The sequence below is a fragment of the Rhinopithecus roxellana genome, chromosome 20 (genome assembly GCF_007565055.1).
Source record: "Rhinopithecus roxellana isolate Shanxi Qingling chromosome 20, ASM756505v1, whole genome shotgun sequence".
NCBI classification, from domain to species: domain Eukaryota; kingdom Metazoa; phylum Chordata; class Mammalia; order Primates; family Cercopithecidae; genus Rhinopithecus; species Rhinopithecus roxellana.
The window spans coordinates 72,554,480-72,572,858 of record NC_044568.1 but is presented as its reverse complement, the minus strand read 5'-3'; the positions used below and the strand labels follow the sequence as shown (position 1 = coordinate 72,572,858).

General features: G+C 58.6%; 1 protein-coding gene across 1 annotated transcript in view; it reads left to right on the top strand.

Annotated features, from left to right (window-relative positions):
- Positions 1–18,257, top strand: part of RAB40C (RAB40C, member RAS oncogene family) — a 41,163-nt gene extending 22,906 nt beyond the window's left edge. Inside the window, exons 3-7 of the mRNA XM_030924468.1 lie at positions 4,414–4,474; positions 6,142–6,202; positions 14,344–14,421; positions 14,776–14,998; positions 16,327–18,257. Of these exons, the coding sequence (XP_030780328.1) occupies positions 4,414–4,474; positions 6,142–6,202; positions 14,344–14,421; positions 14,776–14,998; positions 16,327–16,610 (707 nt within the window). The 3' untranslated portion in view covers positions 16,611–18,257. The remainder of the gene's footprint in view (positions 1–4,413; positions 4,475–6,141; positions 6,203–14,343; positions 14,422–14,775; positions 14,999–16,326) is intronic.
- The last annotated feature ends 122 nt before the right edge of the window (positions 18,258–18,379 follow it).

The following is an 18,379-nucleotide window of genomic DNA, read 5'->3' as shown; positions in this document are numbered from 1 at the left end:
CATTTCACCAGGAGGTAAAAGTGAGCAGCACACCAAGAGAACATGTCACAATTAATACCGGGGACCCCTCATGGGTTGGTGTTGAGCTCTGCAGCCGAAGCCCACTGCCCCTGCCCCTGCGCTGTCGCCCAGCACGGGCTCCAGGCCTGTCCCAGGCCACTGCTCTGTGCCTCCAGGCGCTCCTTCTCCTTCCCGCCCTGCCCTACTCCATCACCCGCCTGCCCTGACCCTGCCTGGATAATTGAGACCTTCCAGGCCAAGGACCCCCTCCCCAGGATCCTGACACCTGTCCCTCCTCTGAGAGTCCAGACCTTTTCCAGAGCCACATCCTGGAGCCAGGAGGGCTCTGTGTGGTCAGTGGCTGTGGCTTGCCGGGAACAAGACACTCAGTTGACTGTGCCTAGAGAACAGGCCTCTGTTTGTGTCTAAATGGTATCCATGGGGACGTTGTTTCATAGTCTTCTTGAACTTTTTCTCCCCAGTGTTGCTGAGAATCCTGTTCTGACGCACAGTGTGGGCAGCCAGGTGTGGAGCCTGCGGGGTGGGTGGGAGGTCAGCAGGTCAGGAGGTCCCACGGGTGCCTACAGCAGACACCCAGTGGGAGGAGTATCCCGTAGCCGCCTCTGATCCAAGAGTGCAGCGCTCTAGAGGCCCCAGCCTCTGTGAGTGGCTGACATGGTCCCCAGGCTTTGCCCGGCACCCCTGCCCCTTCGTGGCAGCTATGGCTCCTGGCAGCCCTGGGCCATGGCGCCATCTAGGGGTGGCCTAGGGGAGTCCCCGGGCCATCAGCACCCATCCTGTGGGTGTTGCTGGTGCCCGCCTGCTTGGCCAAATTGACACATGGAGGTAACTGTCAAGGAGGAGCAGCCATGGCCTTTGTTGCAATCGTGGTGTCCAATCTTAGCCTCTCAGGTCAGCCTTGTGGGGGCTGCAGCAGCCAGGACCAGAAGGACTGAGGCCCCTCCGTCCATGTGTCCTGCTTGACAGAACTGTGGGAGGAGGGAGGTGTGGGAAGGGTGTGGACGGCATGAGTGCGGTTCCTCCCTGAAGAGTGTTGTTTCACTTGTGAGTGAGCACAGGACAGCTGCCCTCGCCTTTAGAATCAGGAGCACAGGACAGCTGCCCTCGCCTTTAGAATCAGGAGCACGGTGCAGCCGCATGCAGCACACTCACTGGGTGAAGGGCCTGGCTTCCCCATGCCGGCCGGCACTTGCTGCCAGCTGCCCTTTGCCGTGAGGCTGGGGCGTGGTGTGGTGGTGGCTTGGATGTGTTTCTTTGCTGGACGATGTGGAATTGCCTTTTCACTGCTTCTTGGCCGTTGGTTTATCTTCTTTGGAGAAGTGTCTATTCAAGTCCTTTGCCCTTTTTTTAAAGTATAATTTCCATATTTTTTCCACAGAGGATAGTTTTTCTTTAGTCCTTAAGGACTCAGCTTCTTATGTGGGCCTTAGTGGAAGTCGTGGGCAGCACCCAGGTCTAGACCCAGGTGGAGTGCATGGTCTTGGGGCCTTGGTTGGGGTTGTGGGCAGCACCCAGGTCTAGACTTGGGTGACATGCATGGCCCTGGACTTGAGCGGGATTCCTGACTGGCTCGCCATGAAGGGCACCACTGGGGCAGTGACGCAGCTTTGCACGCAGCTCAGGAAGCACACAGTCGGCGCAGATGCTTCCAAAATGTCTCCAAGGCTGTGACCTCTACCACATCCTGATGTTAAACTGCCAAACTCCACCGCATCCCGATGGTGAACTGCCTAACTCCGCCGCGTCCCGATGGAGAACTGCGTAACTCCGCCGCGTCCCGATGGAGAACTGCGTAACTCCGCCGCGTCCCGATGGAGAACTGCGTAACTCCGCCGCGTCCCGATGGAGAACTGCGTAACTCCGCCGCGTCCCGATGGAGAACTGCGTAACTCCGCCGCGTCCCGATGGAGAACTGCGTAACTCCGCCGCGTCCCGATGGAGAACTGCGTAACTCCGCCGCGTCCCGATGGAGAACTGCGTAACTCCGCCGCGTCCCGATGGAGAACTGCGTAACTCCGCCGCGTCCCGATGGAGAACTGCCTAACTCCGCCGCGTCCCGATGGAGAACTGCCTAACTCCGCCGCGTCCCGATGGAGAACTGCCTAACTCCGCCGCGTCCCGATGGAGAACTGCTTAATGACGCTGTCCCTGGGTACACACTGGGTGCGACTCCTGCAGTGATGGGCCGCCCATAGCTATGGCCCTTTTGGCACAACCATTGTTCCTTCTTGTCCTGGAAACAAGGACCTGAGAGAGACTGTCCGTCCATCCTAAAATCAGGACATTGGGTTTTCTGTTGTTGAGTTGGAGTCATCCGCAGAGTCTGGAGATCAGTCCCTAGGAGACCGTGATCTGCAGACATTTCCCCCCATCTCTGGTTGCATTTCTCTCTGTCGATGGTGTCCTTCGATGCGTGAGAACAGCCTTTGATGGGCATTACGCGGTGGCCAGGCAGAAGGATGGCGTGGGCAGAAGAGCTGATGCCTGAAGAAGGGTGCAGTAGGCAAAGTGACCCGCGGGGTCGGCTTGCAGGGGTCAGCCCCACACGGAGAGACAGATGGGCACAGACACACAGGCACACTGTGCAGGCGCACTCTGTGGGAGGGCGTCACTGATGTTTAAAAAGTGCCCGTTTCCAAGCCCCTTGGAGAAAGTGTCATAAAAAGACAAAACATGAATGATGTTTCTAAGGTGGGGGAAGGCGCTGAGCCCTAAAGGTAGAAGCTTCTGGAAAGTTTCCAGAGGGCCCAGAGCCTGTTTAAGATGTTGTGCCTGCGTTAAGTGTCCAGAACTGTCTGTTCTTTTTGATTTGTCTTGGACTGACCTTTTCCCATAGAACTGTAAGGAAATAAAAAGTAATGATGTGATGTGGGCCGGGCGCAGTGGCTCTCGCCTGTAATCCCAGTACTTTGGGAGGCTGAGGCGGGTGGATCACCTAAAGTCAAGAATTTGTGACCAGCCTGGCCAACATGGTGAAACCATCTCTACTAAAATTACAAAAAGTAGCTGGCCGTGGTGAGAGGCACTTGTAGTCCCAGCTACTTGGGAGGCTGAGTGGGAGAATCGCTTGAACCCAGGAGGTGGAGGTTGTAGTGAGCCGAGATCGTGCCACTGCACTCCAGCCTGGGCAACAGAACGAAACTCCGTCTCAAAAAACAAAACAACACAAAACAAAAAACAAAAAAAAAAAACGCTGGTCACGGTGGCCCATGCCTGTATCCCAGCACTTTGGGAAGCCAAGGCGGGCAGATCACGAGGTCAGGAGATCGAGATCCTCCTGGCTAACATGGTGAAACCCTGTCCCTATTAAAAATACAAAAAAACTAGCTGGGCGAGGTGGCGGGCGCCTGGAGTCCCAGGTACTCGGGGGGCTGAGGCAGGAGAATGGTGTGAACCCGGGAGGCGGAGCTTGCAGTGAGCGGAGATGGGCCACTGCCCTCCAGCCTGGGTGACAGAGCGAGACTCCGTCTGCAAAAACAAAATGAATGTGGCACGCAGGCGGGTGGCTGGCTGAGGTCAGTCCGGAGAAGCAGTATTTTATTTATTTATTTATCTATTTATTTATTGAGCTCTGTCGCACGGGCGAGAGTGCAATGGCGTGATCTCGTCTCACTGCAAGCTCCGTCTCCCAGCTTCAAGTGATTCTCCTGCTTCAGCCTCCCAAGTAGCTGGGATTAAAGGCACCCGCCACCACGCCCAGCTAATTTTTTGTATTTTTGGTAGAGACTGAGTTTCACTATGTTGGCCAGGCTGCTCTCAAACTCCTGATCTCATGATCCGCCTACTTCGGCCTCCCACAGTGCTGGGATGACAGGCGTGAGCCACCGCGCCCGGCCGGAAGCAGCATTTTAAACTTGCTTGCCCTCCCTAACACCAAACTTGGTGGTTCCTGGGCTGCAGCAAGCCAAGACTTGGAAAAATTCACCTTTGAGAATTCAACCTCAAAATGCATACGAAGTAGGTCAGGGTGGAAATAAGGCACTGCCCTTTCTCCAGGCACGCTGGAGTCCACACCCTGCCTTTGCCCAGTGCCCTCTGAGTGAGAGGCCCTGTGCCTTGCACCCAGTGCAGCCCACAGAGGGAGGCCCTGTACCGGGCAAGCCGTGCCCACGAAGAGGCTGGCCTGCTGGGCTGTGGGGCCCGATGGCCTGACCCTGTTCTGACCACCCTCCTGCCCTGCCCTGCCCGTGGCCCGTGTGCAGAAGTGGGCAGGCCTGGGTTACTGGGCTGGAGCCCCGAGATTGCCCCCTGCCCCACTGACTGAGTGTGGGGGAGCTGCTTGTCCACTTCCTCCTCGTGGGGCTCGGCCCTGGGTGGCTGGTGGCCGAGGCTGGTCTGGCGGGCGCTTGCTCTGAGTGGTGCGTCCCCTCAGCGCCCTGTGCTTCCTCGCAGGGATCGACTACAAGACCACCACCATCCTGCTGGACGGCCGGCGTGTGAAGCTGGAGCTCTGGTGAGTCGGGGCTGCGGCACTTCAGTTCCTGGCTGGGGACACGAATGCCGCTGGGAGAACAGAACCTTCAGAGGAGCAGGAAAACGTCCTGTGCACATTTCACGTGGGGGAGCCCCTCACAGCCCCTGTGTGAACACAGAATGGGTTTTGCTCCGAGAGGTAAACAGTCTGGGGCACTGTGTCCCGAGAGGTCCCAGCTTCCCTTCAGCCCCGGAAGACCTGATTCCATGGTGGCTGTGGTCCTTCCCTCCCGCTTCTGCCGGCTTCACCTCAAAGAGCATTTCCCAGCCAGGCGGCGGCTCAGCCTGTCATCCCAGCACTGTGGGGGCCGAGGAGGGTGGGTCACCTGAGGTCAGGAGTCCGGGACCAACCTGGCCAACATGGTGAAACCCCATCTCTACCAAAAATACAAAAATTGGGCTGGGCGCGGAGGCTCACGCCTGTAATCCCAGCACTTTGGGAGGCCCAGGTGGGCAGATCACAAGGTCAGATCGAGACCATCCTGGCTAACACGGTGAAACCCCATCTCCACTAAAAATACAAAAAGTTGCCAGGCGCGGTGGCTCAAGCCTGTAATCCCAGCACTTTGGGAGGCCGAGGCGGGCGGATCACGAGGTCAGGAGATCGAAACCATCCTGGCTAACACGGTGAATCCCTGTCTCTACTAAAAATACAAAAAATTAGCCGGGCGTGGTGGCGGGCACCTGTAGTCCCAGCTACTCGGAGGCTGAGGCGAGAGAATGGCATGAACCCGGGAGGCGGAGCTTGCAGTGAGCCGAGATCGCGCCACTGCACTCCAGCCTGGGCGACACAGCGAGACTCCGTCTCAAAAAAAAAAAAGACAAAAACAAAAAGTTAGTCAGGCGTGGTGGCCGGCGCCTGTGGTCCCAGCTACTCGGTAGGCTGAGGCAGGAGAATGGCACGAACCCAGAAGGCGGAGCTTGCAGTGAGCTGAAATCACACCATTGCACTCCAGCCTGGGTGACAGAGCAAGACTCTGTCTCAAAAAAACTAAAAAATAAAAATTGGCCGGGCGTACTGGCTTATGCCTATAACCCTAGCACTTTGGGAGGCCGAGGCGGGTGGATCACCTGAGGTTAGGAGTTGGAGACGAGCCTGGCCAACATGGTGAAACCCCGTCTCTACCAAAAATATAAAAATTAGCCAGGTGTGGTGGCAGGCACCTGTAGTCCCAGCCACTCAGGAGGCTGAGGCAGGAGAATCACTTGAACCCAGGAGGCAGAGGTTGTAGTGAGCTGAGATCGCACCACTGCACTCCAGCCTGGGTGACAGAACGAGAGACTCCGTCTCAAAACAAAAGCATTTCCCAGAATGTCAGCGTTGATGAGATGTCAGTGTCCACAGGGTTGGGGTTCCCCAGCCTGGCAGGACAGTCTCCTGGAGCTCCCAGGCTCACTCACCAGGTGGGCGGGGACCTTCTGCTGCCTGCTTGACTCAGCAGCACGGCGCCAGGCTGCTGTGACCTGTGCAGACAAAGTCTCTTAGCACAGCCCCATTGGCACCTGTCCTGGCCACCCCGCTGCCCTCAGGACATCCAGGTGGGTCCGCAGAGGAGGGCAGGAGGTGAGCCTCTCCTGGGAACCACAGTGCAGGCGCTAAGGCTGTGTGACCCCCGTCCCAGCCCCTCCCCTCCCTTTGTGTTTCAGGGACACATCGGGCCAGGGCCGGTTCTGCACCATCTTCAGGTCCTACTCCAGAGGCGCCCAGGTGAGTCCAGCACCACTCTTCCTGTTGCTTTTCAAAAGATGTTTCTCCTGATTCTTTCTGAATGTGAGTTGTCCTGTCAAACCCCCAAGCACTTTCTTTCTTTCTAAGGATATTTTCACGTTTGTTTGTTTATTTGTTTGTTTGTTTTGAGACACAGCCTCACTCTGTCACCCAGGCTGGAGTGCAATGGCACAGTCTCGGCTTACTGCAGCCTCCCTGTCCCGGGTTCAAGCGATTCTCCTGCCTCAGCCTACCCAGTAGCTGGGATTATAGGCGTGGTGGGTATACTTGGGGCCATGTGTGTGTAGGCATGTGCACGGGTGTGGCGGGGGCACCGGCTCAACCACCCTTGTTTCTGTTTCTGGGCCCCCCAGCACACTTTTGTGCTGACTGGATCTGCTGGTGAATGTGAGGCCGGAAGGAGGGGAAGGACGTAAAGCGCATGTGAACAGACCTGTCATGGCCACTGTTGTTGCTGCTTCAGTGAGAGGGATTCAAGCAGGTCTGTCCCATCCGTGATGCCCCTAAGACTTCTGGAAGAGCCAGGGGAGACCCTCTGGGGCCAGGTCCTTAGCCTGGAGCCCCCCATGTGGGCCCAGGGAGGCTGTCTGGGTCTGGGATCTGGATCCTTTGGGGGCGAAGGTTCAGGTCTGCGCCATGCAGCTTCTGGCTCAGGTGGGTCCCCTCTGGGGACCCCTCTGGCTCAGGTGGGTCCCCAGGTGAGACGGGGATGGACACTGGAGTTTCTTTCCCCGGCAAACTCATTTCCTTCTGTTTCTACACTGAAGTGTAGTCCACGTCAGCTCTGCTGTCTTCTACCTGCTGATGGGGGGTGGGAAGGACCCCGGGGCGAGATGGGTAGCACCCTGTCCCGGAGTTCCCTCAGAGATGTTGGCGACTCCCTTGTGGGAGCAGAAGGGCCTGCAGGCTCTGTGCCATCCCTGTGAGAAGTGGAGTGACATGGCCGTGATGCACGGAGCTGGCAGGTGGAAGACAGGCAGGTTCGAGGGTGTGTTCCACAGGCCCTGCTTGCTATTGAAAGAGGAGCTGGGGCCGGGCGCAGTGGCTCAAGCCTGTAATCCCAGCACTTTAGGAGGCCAACGCAGGCGGATCAGGCAGATCACAAGGTCAGGAGTTCGAGACCAGCCTGACCAACATGGTGAAAACCCGTCTCTACCAAAAATACAAAAATTAGCCAGGCGTGGTGGCGCGCGCCTATAATCCCAGCTACTCAGGAGGCTGAGGCAGGAGAATTGCTTGAACCCAGGAGGTGGAGGTTGCAGTGAGCTGAGTTTGTGCCATTGCACTCCAGCCTGGGCGACAAGAGTGAGACTTCATCTCAAAAAAAAAAGGAGGAGCTGTGTGGGTGATTTACATCTACAAAAACGCCTTGTCTTCCTTTTGCTTTTAAGTATTTCGTGATTTTTCTACAATGAACATATACTATTTTGGTATTAAAAAATATGGGGCGTGGTTATCTTGGATGACAACAAAGGGTTGTTGGGGAGATGCTGGAAAAGGCAGCAGGGAGGCTGAACCTGACGGGCATCCCACCTCCCCTGACAGGCTCCACCGTGGGCATCCCAGCCCCCCTGACGGGCTCCACCCCAGGCATCCCAGCCCCCCCTCCAACAGGCTCCACCCCGGGCATCCCAGCCCCCCCGACAGGCTCCACCCCGGGCATCTCAGCCCCCCCGACAGGCTCCACCCCGGGCATCCCAGCCCCCCCTCCAACAGGCTCCACCCCGGGCATCCCAGCCCCCCCGACAGGCTCCACCCCGGGCATCCCAGCCCCCCCGACAGGCTCCATCCCCTGCATCCCAGCCCCCCCGACGGGCTCCACCCCAGGCATCCCAGCCCCCCCGACAGGCTCCACCCCGGGCATCCCAGCCCCCCCGACAGGCTCCACCCCAGGCATCCCAGCCCCCCCGACAGGCTCCACCCCAGGCATCCCAGCCCCCCCGACAGGCTCCATCCCCGGCATCCCAGCCCCCCTGACGGGCTCCACCCCAGGCATCCCAGCCCCCCCGACAGGCTCCACCCCGGGCATCCCAGCCCCCCCGACAGGCTCCATCCCCGGCATCCCAGCCCCCCCGACGGGCTCCACCCCAGGCATCCCAGCCCCCCCGACGGGCTCCACCCCAGGCATCCCAGCCCCCCCCGATGGGCTCCACTGCAGGCATCCCAGCTCCCCCTGATGGGGCTCCACTGCAGGCGTCCCAACTCCCCCTGATGGGGCTCCACTGCAGGCGTTCCAGCTCCCACACTGGGAGGTCTGTGGGACATGAGGGCCAGCACAGTCGTGATTTCTGTTCAACTGCATGAGAACTTAAAAAAAAAAAAGCAGTTCCCAAGCTCTGCATTTGCCAGGCTGAGGTTCTGGAAAGCAAGCTCTGTTATCATCTCTGTGTTCTTTCCGAAGCATCTGGCACAACCGGTTATGTGTTTGTTTTGCCTTGTTAATTCTGGAAGTTCTTAGCTGTCATTTTCCACACGAGAGGAGCAGGTTTCAGACCCAGGTGCACATGTTGGTCCTGGGTTGAGGGTGCCAGGCGCTTCCTTGCCCTGGGAGAAGCACCTGAGCCTCTGGCTGCCGTGACTGAGCATTTGGGCCACCCTGGGAGCCTAGCCCTGTGCTGTGTCTCTCCTGCCTGGTGAGCAGCAGTGAGGTGAGGGTGCATCCAGCTGAGGTGCAGAGCCCGCGTTTGCAGCAGGGTTTCTCCTGCCGCCCCGATGAGACACAGACTAGCAAGGACTGTCTGTCGCAGCTGGGATTTGTCACTCTGCTGCCCTCTGTTAAGAGTGGAGAGGCCTAGGCCGGGCGCGGTGGCTCAAGCCTGTAATCCCAGCACTTTGGGAGGCCGAGACGGGCGGATCACGAGGTCAGGAGATCGAGACCATCCTGGCTAACACGGTGAAACCCCGTCTCTACTAAAAACTAGCCGGGCGAGGTGGCGGCTCCCGTAGTCCCAGCTACTCGGGAGGCTGAGGCAGGAGAATGGCGTGAACCCGGGAGGCGGAGCTTGCAGTGAGCTGAGATCCGGCCACTGCACTCCAGCCTGGGTGACAGAGCGAGACTCCGTCTCAAAAAAAAAAAAAAAAAAAAAAAAAAGAGTGGAGAGGCCTGGCAGGTCCCCACAGCCTGGGTCTTGCAGATGGTACCAGCAAAGGCCACTGGCCACTCCCTGCTGCTGTCCCTTGTCTCACAGCAGCAGCCCCATGGCTCTTCCCACGAGGCCCTTCACGTGCCGCCAGAGGCCAGGCTTCCTAGACTTTGTGGTTGTGTTTGCGTGTTGTGTTGCTGTGATCTGAGGCAGCCCCTCTCAGAAGCGGGTGCCACCCGCTGGTGGGATGAGCGAGTCACCCAGGTGCAGGTCCCTTGGTGTGTGGAGGGTGGGGCAGGCTCCTTGTAACTGCTGTGTGGTAACTGCAGTGTGGTTGACGGGACGTGCTGTCCCGTTTGGCTGAGAATTTGGGGTCAGCGGGCTTAGCACCAGGAAGGGTGTGGCCAAGTGCCCTGTCTCCTTCAGGATAGAGGTACGGATTTGTTTCCCTGAGAAGGGGTTTATGTGGAGAGTGGTACAGAAAGCACGCATGCTGCTGGCTTGTTGGCACACGGGCAGGTGGGCGTGAGTGGGCACGGCTTGGCAGTAGCTCCCACTTTACATGTCAGTTGCTCCTGGGCAGAGCCTGGGTGCAGGGATGCAGGCAGGAGGGCTCCACTCTGGCTGGCTGTACCTTGGGAGCTTCAACCACATGGATGGAAGGGGCATGTGTTTGTCAAAATCATCAAAATGTTCATACCTCGGATCTTTGTATTTTCTGCTTTGTAAATTACAGCTCAGTAAAAAATGATAGCAGAAAGGGCACCCACTCTTAGGCCCGGCAGTTCTACTTCTGGGAATGTATCGTGTAGGTCGAGTTGAACAAAAAAAGTGTAAATGTACTCAGATGTACGTTGCCAACGTTACCCAAGAGCCAGCGCAGTTAACGAGCGGGCGGGAGGGCGGGGTCTGAGCTCAGCGCGTGCTGGTGGGAGCAGCGCAAGTGCCTCGACCCCGCCCCGAGGCGTGAGCGGCACCTTGGACACTTCTGTAGACACGGAGGAAACTGTCCGGGGCGGCTCCTGGTGGGGCGTAGAGCAGGGGAAGAGCGTGCACTGACTCATCCCCTAGAGCCTCGCTCGTTTTTCGTTTTGTTTTGTTTGGTTTTTTGAGACGGGGTCCTCTGTCACCCAGGCTGGAGTGCAGTGCCGCGATCTTGGCTCGCTGTAAGCTCCGCCTCCCGGGTCCAAGCGATTCTCCTGCCTCCGCCTCCTGAGTAGCTGGGACTAGGTGTGCACCACCGCGTCCAGCTAATTTTTGTATTTTTAGTAGAGACGGGGTTTCACCATGTTGGCCAGAATGGTCTCCTTCTCTTGACCTCATGATCCGCCCACCTTGGCCTCCCTAAGTGCTGGGATTGCAGGTGTGAGCCACCGCGCCCAGCCAAAGTCGCTAGTTTTTAAAAAATCAGATCATGCAGGGCGCGGTGGCTCACGCTTGCAATCCCTGCACTTTGGGAGGCCAAGGTGGGCGGATCACGAGGTCAGGAGTTCGAGACCAGCCTGACCAACATGGTGAAACCCCGTCTTTACCAAAAATACAAAAATTAGCCAGGCGTGGTAGCGGGCGCCTATAATCCCAGCTACTCAGGAGGCTGAGGCAGGAGAATCGCTTGAACCTGGGAGGCGGAGGTTGCAGTGAGCCGAGATCACACCATTTCACTCTAGCCTGGGTGACAGAGCGAGACTCAGTCTCAAAAAAAAGAAAAATTGGCCGGGCGCGGTGGCTCAAGCCTGTAATCCCAGCACTTTGGGAGGCCGAGACGGGCGGATCACGAGGTCAGGAGATCGAGACCATCCTGGCTAATACGGTGAAACCCCATCTCTACTAAAAAAATACAAAAAACTAGCCGGGCGCGGTGGCGGGCGCCTATAGTCCCAGCTACTCGGGAGGCTGAGGCAGGAGAATGGCGGGAACCCGGGGGGCGGAGCTTGCAGTGAGCTGAGATCCGGCCACTGCACTCCAGACTCCAGCCTGGGCGACAGAGCGAGACTCCGTCTCAAAAAAAAAAAAAAAAAAAAAAAAAAAAAAAAAAAAAAAAAAAAAAGAAAAATCAGATCATGTGTTATTTTTAGAAAATAGAAGGTGGTGGAAGAGTCTGTTTGCCCCATGCTCTGCCCCTTCGAGACACACGGCTGAGGGTGCTAAGGGTGCCGTTTGTTAGGCGGCTTCTGGTCACCAAGAGTCTCCTTTTCCTTTCCCACTCTGTGGTCATTTGGGTCCCTGTGGCCTCACTGTGACCCGCGCTGGAGCATGAGTATGCCTCCAGGTCCTCCTGTGCCATCACCCCTGCCCGTAACCCCTGCCCCTCAGACGTGGCCATCCCAGGAAGTGGGGGCCTGCTCAGGGCAGCGGCCGGGAAGTGTGGCCAGGGCCCCCAGCCTCACAGCACACTTGGAGCCTGAGCCAGCCCATCACCCAGGAGGCGGACCTTCTGCTGTCTTTCTAGAGTTTTCAGTGTCATGGGAACAGGAGTGTTTGCCACAGAAAACAGGTCAGCATAAAAAGTCACCCACTTTCGGCCGGGCGCGGTGGCTCAAGCCTGTAATCCCAGCACTTTGGGAGGCCGAGACGGGCGGATCACGAGGTCAGGAGATCGAGACCATCCTGGCTAACACGGTGAAACCCCGTCTCTACTAAAAAAATACAAAAAACTAGCCGGGCGAGGTGGCGGGCGCCTGTAGTCCCAGCTACTCGGGAGGCTGAGGCAGGAGAATGGCAGGAACCCGGGAGGCGGAGCTTGCAGTGAGCTGAGATCCGGCCACTGCACTCCAGCCTGGGCGACAGAGCGAGACTCCGTCTCAAAAAAAAAAAAAAAAAAGTCACCCACTTTCCAGCCTTTTAGCGTTTATGTCCATATAAACTTCTTCAGTGTAATATGTTGTGTGTTTATACTTTTATTTTTTTAAAATCATGCTGGGCCGGGCGTGGTGGCTCATGCCTGTAATCCCAGCACTTTGGGAGGCCGAGGCGGGCGGATCACGAGGTTAGGAGATGGAGACCATCCTGGCTAACACAGTGAAACCCCATCTCTTCTAAAAAATACAAAAAAAATTAGCCGGGTATGGTGGGGGCACCTGTAGTCCCAGCTACTTGGGAGGCTGAGGCAGGAGAATGGCGTGAACCTGGGAGGTAGAGCTTGCAGTGAACCGAGATTGTGCCACTGCACTCCAGCCTAGGCAACAGAGTGAGACTCTGTCTCAAAAAAAAAAAAAAAAAAAAAGAAAAGAAATCATGTTGGGCTGGGCACAGTGGCTCACACCTGTGATCCCAGCACTTTAGGAAGTTGAGGCAGGAGGATCACTTGAGGCCAGGGGTTCAAGACCAGCCTGGGCAACATAACAAAACCCCATCTCTAAAAAATATTTTTAAAATCTTAGCCAGGCGTGGTGGCTCACACCTGTAGTCCCAGCCACTCGGGAGGCTGAGGCAGGAGGATTGACTGAGCTCAGAATATCAGGCTGCAGTGAGCCGTGATCATGCCACTGCATGAACCCCAACCTGGGTGACAGAGTGAGACCCTGTCTCAAAAAAAAAACAAAACAATGCCATCCATAGTGCTGGGACCTGCGTTCTCACCTCCCCTGGGCTGCATGTCTCTCCTTGGCCAGCACGGACGCTTCTACATGCACTGCTGCTGTTTTCAGCGTCTGCACGGTACATTCCACCGCCGCTTACTCAGCTGTCCTCCGAGGCTGGACGTTTAATTTGTGTCTGGTTTGTTGTTATCAGCGCTGCTGTGACACACATCCTCATTTACTTCCGAGTCATGGCTTGCCACACAGGAGGTTGCCACGCCGGAGGTTGCCACGCGGGAGGTTGCCATGCAGGAGGGTGGGCTGTGTTGCGTGCGTTGGTGGCCCACTCCCCAGTCTCTCCCCCTCCCCCAGCAGCAAATGAGCCAGCCCCTGTCCCTGGGCCCCAAGCTCCAGGGTTAAGCCCTGGGTGTGCATTTGCTTATTCTGAATCTTACCATTTATCACCCACCAGACTGACTTGGCCATCTCTGGCCTCGAAGGGTCTCCCTCAGCAAGAGGTGTCCTTCCTGAGCGGCCACTCCGTCCTGAGCAAGGCCTTCACCCTAGGAGCTTAGTCATTTCGGTCTTGTTCTCAACAGGACCTGGGGGCTGCACTGCAGTCTTCCAGATATCAAAAGATGGTTCTAAGAGGCTCTAAAAACCCTAATTTTCAGATGGATAGTGCCCTCTTCCTGCAACCTCAGCCCCTTGTGTGATAGGCTCTTTGGTTAAGTGCAGGTTTTGTCAGCCTAGGAGTCGGGTGGATCCCAGCTTATTGGCTGGATCTGGTTGCAGAATTATAGGGTGGGAGTGGATGTTGGGGAGCGGCGGGCGTAGAGGGATGGGCCTGTGATGTGACCGTTTCGCCCAACGGGGCACTGAGTGTGAGCAGTGTGCTCCCCGGTGCTGCTGGAGAGCCATGACTGTCACTGCCGAGATATTTAGGGCAGGTGGAAACAGCCCAGAGCTGAGCTCCAAGGAATTGGTCTCTAAGGGATGTGGCAGAAAGTCCCTGTGGAAACCCTGCTCTGCCTGGCTGGGGGAGCTTCGCAGAAAGTGTCCTGGAGGGACTGGAATTCTGCTCTGCAAGTTTTAGGTTGGAAAACTCAGAAATGCCCCCACTCAGCTCTGTCCCGGGTGCCCCCAGGAGGGTTCACTGATGGACTGGCCGAGAGGACACTTGCTTCCACAGCTGCACGTCCCCCGGATGCCAGGACCCCTCATCTGCCTGCCCAGGAAGCTTCCACAGGCTGATGGCTCCAGGGGAGGGAGGGGAGGCAGCATTTATGACACCATGGAAGGCACCCACCCTCCTGCTGCAGTCCTTGCCGGGTGAGGGCAGAGGTGGGGGGCAGGGCTGCACCAGCTGTGTGGAGGGCAGTGCCAATCTGCCCATCCACCAAGTACTATGCGTCCTTGGCCCTGCCCAGGAACCGAGACCCCTGCACCTGAGTGTCCCTGGGCCTGGGCTGGCCCTGCGTGTCGGTGACCCCTGGTGACCCCCAGGTCTCTGTTGCAGGGGATCCTTCTGGTGTATGACATCACCAACCGCTGGTCCTTTGACGGCATCGACCGCTGGATCAAGGAGATCGATGAGGTAGGCCTGGGTCCGGGGTGCCCTCCCGGGGAAGTCAGACTGGATGGAGGTGCCTGGGCCCCAGGTAGGCTCTGGATTCCCGCCTGCCACCCCTCCTGTGGCCCTGGCTCTGCACCCTGCACTGTCCCACGGCCTACACCTGGGCTTGCTGGTCACTGTGCACGCAACGGCCGGGCATGGAGCCCAGCAAGACCAGGAACTACGGGGCCACCTGGAAGGGCCTACAGTGTGGAGCCTGAGCCCTGGACTTTCCACGGCCCCCACCCCGTCATAGGCCAGACAGGGCGGGCCCTGCTGAGGCTGTGGGTGGGTGGCGCCCTGCGTTTGTGCCTCTGCTGAGTTCTGTGCCCCCAGCATGCACCCGGAGTCCCCCGGATCTTGGTTGGAAACCGGCTGCACCTGGCCTTCAAGCGGCAGGTCCCGACGGAGCAGGCCCGTGCATATGCAGAGAAGAACTGCATGACCTTCTTTGAGGTCAGCCCCCTGTGCAACTTCAATGTCATTGAGTCCTTCACGGAGCTGTCCCGCATCGTGCTCATGCGGCATGGCATGGAGAAGATCTGGAGGCCGAACCGAGGTGCGTGGGCGGGCGCCGGCCAGCCCTGCAGTCCCCAAACCTGGGCTGCCCTGATCACGTGGAGGCTGAGGGGGGCCGGGGGCCTATGAGGGAGGTTCAGGCAGGTCCCTTGGCCATGTGCAGTAGGGGCTCTGCCGGCGGCAGGCCAGTCACTTGGTAAGAGTAGCCTCAGAGGAGAGGCAGCAGCACCGGGGGGCACAGGAGGAGCTGGTGACCTCCCTCAGGGTGCCGCCGTGGCAGTTGCACTTTGCCATTCTGGTGGGTCCCCGGCATTGCTGGTGTGGCAGTGTGTTCTTGCGCCTTCCCTGGTTCCGGGGCTGGCATCCTGCTGTCGGGGGCACAGGAGCCATGCCTGCAGCTTCGTGTTGTTTCATTTTCTCTTCCTGGGAGGCCACGTCCTTGATCAGAGGCCCCAGTGGAGCCCCCTCAGGGAGGTACTGTTGATTCTGTGGTGCCTCCTGGCAGAGTTCACTACTGGACAGAGAGAGGGTGGCTGACGGTGTCACTGTCCTTCTTAAGAGGAAGCACGGGCCGGGCGTGGTGGCTCATGCCTATAATCCCAGCACTTTGGGAGGCCATGGCAGGTGGATCACCTGAAGTGAGGAGTTCGAGACCAGCCTGGCCAACACGGTGAAACCCCGTCTTTACTAAAAATACAAAAATTAACTGGGCGCAGTGATGGGCGCTTGTAATCCCAGACACTCAGGAGGCTGAGGCAGGAGAATTGCTTGAACCCAGGAGGAGGAGGTTGCGGTGAGCGGAGATCGCGCCACTGCACTCGAGCCTGGGCGACACAGCAAGGCTCCGTCTAGAAACAAAACAAAACCAAAAAAACCAAAAAGGAAGCACGGGGAGCCATGAAAAGCCTGGTTGTACCCCAGGCCAGCACAACCTAGCCCCCACCCGTATGGAGCTCCCCTCCCTAGCTCTGCAGACTGGAGCTGGTGACAGTCAAGCTAGATTGAGTCAAAACCCAACCAGAGATACAGCAGAGGCTCCAGAGCAGGTCGGCTCGAAGGGCCAGATCACGCAGGCCTCACACCGGGCCTGCAGCGTCCAGGCCAGGAGCTGGGCAGAGCGGCCTCGGGCAGCCCCACAGCAGCACTGCCCAGCGTGCCTGGCTTTAGGGAGCAAGGCAGGGGATGGCGTGCTGGTGGGCACATCTGTGCTGACCAGAGAAATTTGGGCATCCAGGTCCTCCGGGATCCCAGTCCGGGGGACACCACTAGGAGTGTGGAGACCCCGCCGGGCTTCTCTTGGGCACCTCAGGTCTCCCTGTGCAGGGCCTCCCCACAGCCCCGTGGTCTGACACCCCCTCTGCCCTGCAGTGTTCAGCCTGCAGGATCTCTGCTGCCGGGCCATCGTCTCCTGCACCCCCGTGCACCTCATCGACAAGCTTCCACTGCCCGTCACCATCAAGAGCCACCTCAAGTCCTTCTCGATGGCCAACGGCATGAACGCGGTCATGATGCACGGCCGCTCCTACTCCCTGGCCGGCGGGGCCGGCGGCGGCGGCGGCAGCAAGGGCAGCAGCCTCAAGAGATCCAGGTCCATCCGCCCGCCCCAGAGCCCCCCGCAGAACTGCTCGCGGAGCAACTGCAAGATCTCCTAGCAGGGGCGGGCAGAGCCGCCTGTGCAGACGCCAGGAGGGCTCGAGCTGGACACTCCTGGCTGGATGCCGGGCCAGGGCCACCTGCGTGGAGACTGGCCACACAGCTGCCTCCAAAGCACTGGGCTTTCCTCACACCGGAGCCGGGTGCGAGGAGCGGCATGCACAGAGCACGTGTGGCAGGCGGGAGGAGGGGGCGCGGCTGCGCTGCTGCTGCTTCTTGGTCTGAAACGAGCCGGACCTCCCCAGCTGCCTGGCGACTGGCGGGGAGCCTGGCTCGCCTTTCTTATTTATATAGAGAACACTTCACCTTTTTTGTATATTTTAAGGGGCCTTCAGGGAAGCCTGGGTGTGGTCCCGTGGTGCGCTGGTGACTTCGTGGCCACGCCAGCTGTGGGGGCGCACTTGCGACGCCTCGGGAAGGGGATTCGCAGCAGCGATGGTCAAAGCGTCCTGTGAATCCATGTGCTGCAAGTGGCAGGGCTGCCCAGAGGCCGGGGGGAGCGGATGGGGCCGGTGCTTCCCCTGGAAGCTCGGGTGACCTCAGTGGTCACTGTGCTGGCAGTGGATGGAGGGTGTGGTCCTGTGGTCAGAGCCCAAGCAGCACTTAGGAGAGAGGAGAAAGGAGGTGCGCCTGGGAGCCCATACTTTTGTTGTTCCCCAAATCCCTCCCCACGTGGGACTGAGAACCTTCCTGCTGTCATGTGACACCTTCGGGGACACTGAGCACTCAAAACTCAGATCATCATCTCCCACCCTGGAGAGTGCAGAGCTATCTGTAGACTTATGAATATTCGATGGGCGGTGGCATCCGGGCCCCGGGCACCTGCGTGCAACCTCCTGTTCTCGGCAGCTTCTGTCGCTGGCCCTGGGGTCCCCACAGCTGCAGCTCTCCTGTGAGGTCGCACGGCGTCAGAACCATCCTGACCTTCTTAGGGACATGCCTGGAACCACCTCATCCACGTCCACGTCCACCTGGGGACCTCGGGAGGCTAGGCCTCTCCTCAAAGGCCCACCAGCCCGGCACTTGTGCTGAGCCCCAGGGACGCAGGGCCGGCCACCTCTCTCCCGAAGCCATTGGCCGCTCCTCCACCCAGTGCTTCTGCCCACGCCTGCCCCAGCAGCCCCTCTACAGGGTAGCAGTTGCCTGGGCCTGCCCACAGCACTGGTGCTCACCTCTACCTCCTGCCCTCGGGCCACACAGCACGGCATGGCCAGCACACAGAAGGAGCCCTCCCAGGACCGAGGACCCCCGTGGTGGACTCCATGGCGCAAGCTTCCCAAGGTGGTCCCACGGAGGGTGCTACTGGGCACCAGTGGACTCGCCCCATGGCCCATTCCCAGGAGATGAGGGCCGTGGCCTGCATGAGCTGCCAGATGAGTAAGGGAACCCCGGCCAGGCGGCCCTGCCACAGTCCCCAAAGACACTGGCCTCCTGCTCCAGCCTCCCTGTCCTGGCCCCACCTGTCCTGTTGCTGCCAACAGGACCCTTGTTTGGGATTATGAACAAACCACACAGACTTTGAGGACCTACACGGTCCTACATTCACGGCATCAACACTACCCGCACTGCTGTTAGACACTCCACCATTCCTGGTTCTTTCCGAGCCGTTCTTTGTACAGTAAACGGAATTCGGCTGTGGTCCCCACGTTTTGCTGTGTCTGGTGGGGTGGGTCTGGCAGTGGTGGTGCCCCGTGCCAGGGGCCAGTGCTGCTTTGTACCAGGCACTGACCTCTGGCCTTTGTTTTGCCTGCTGTCGCCTGCGCTGACC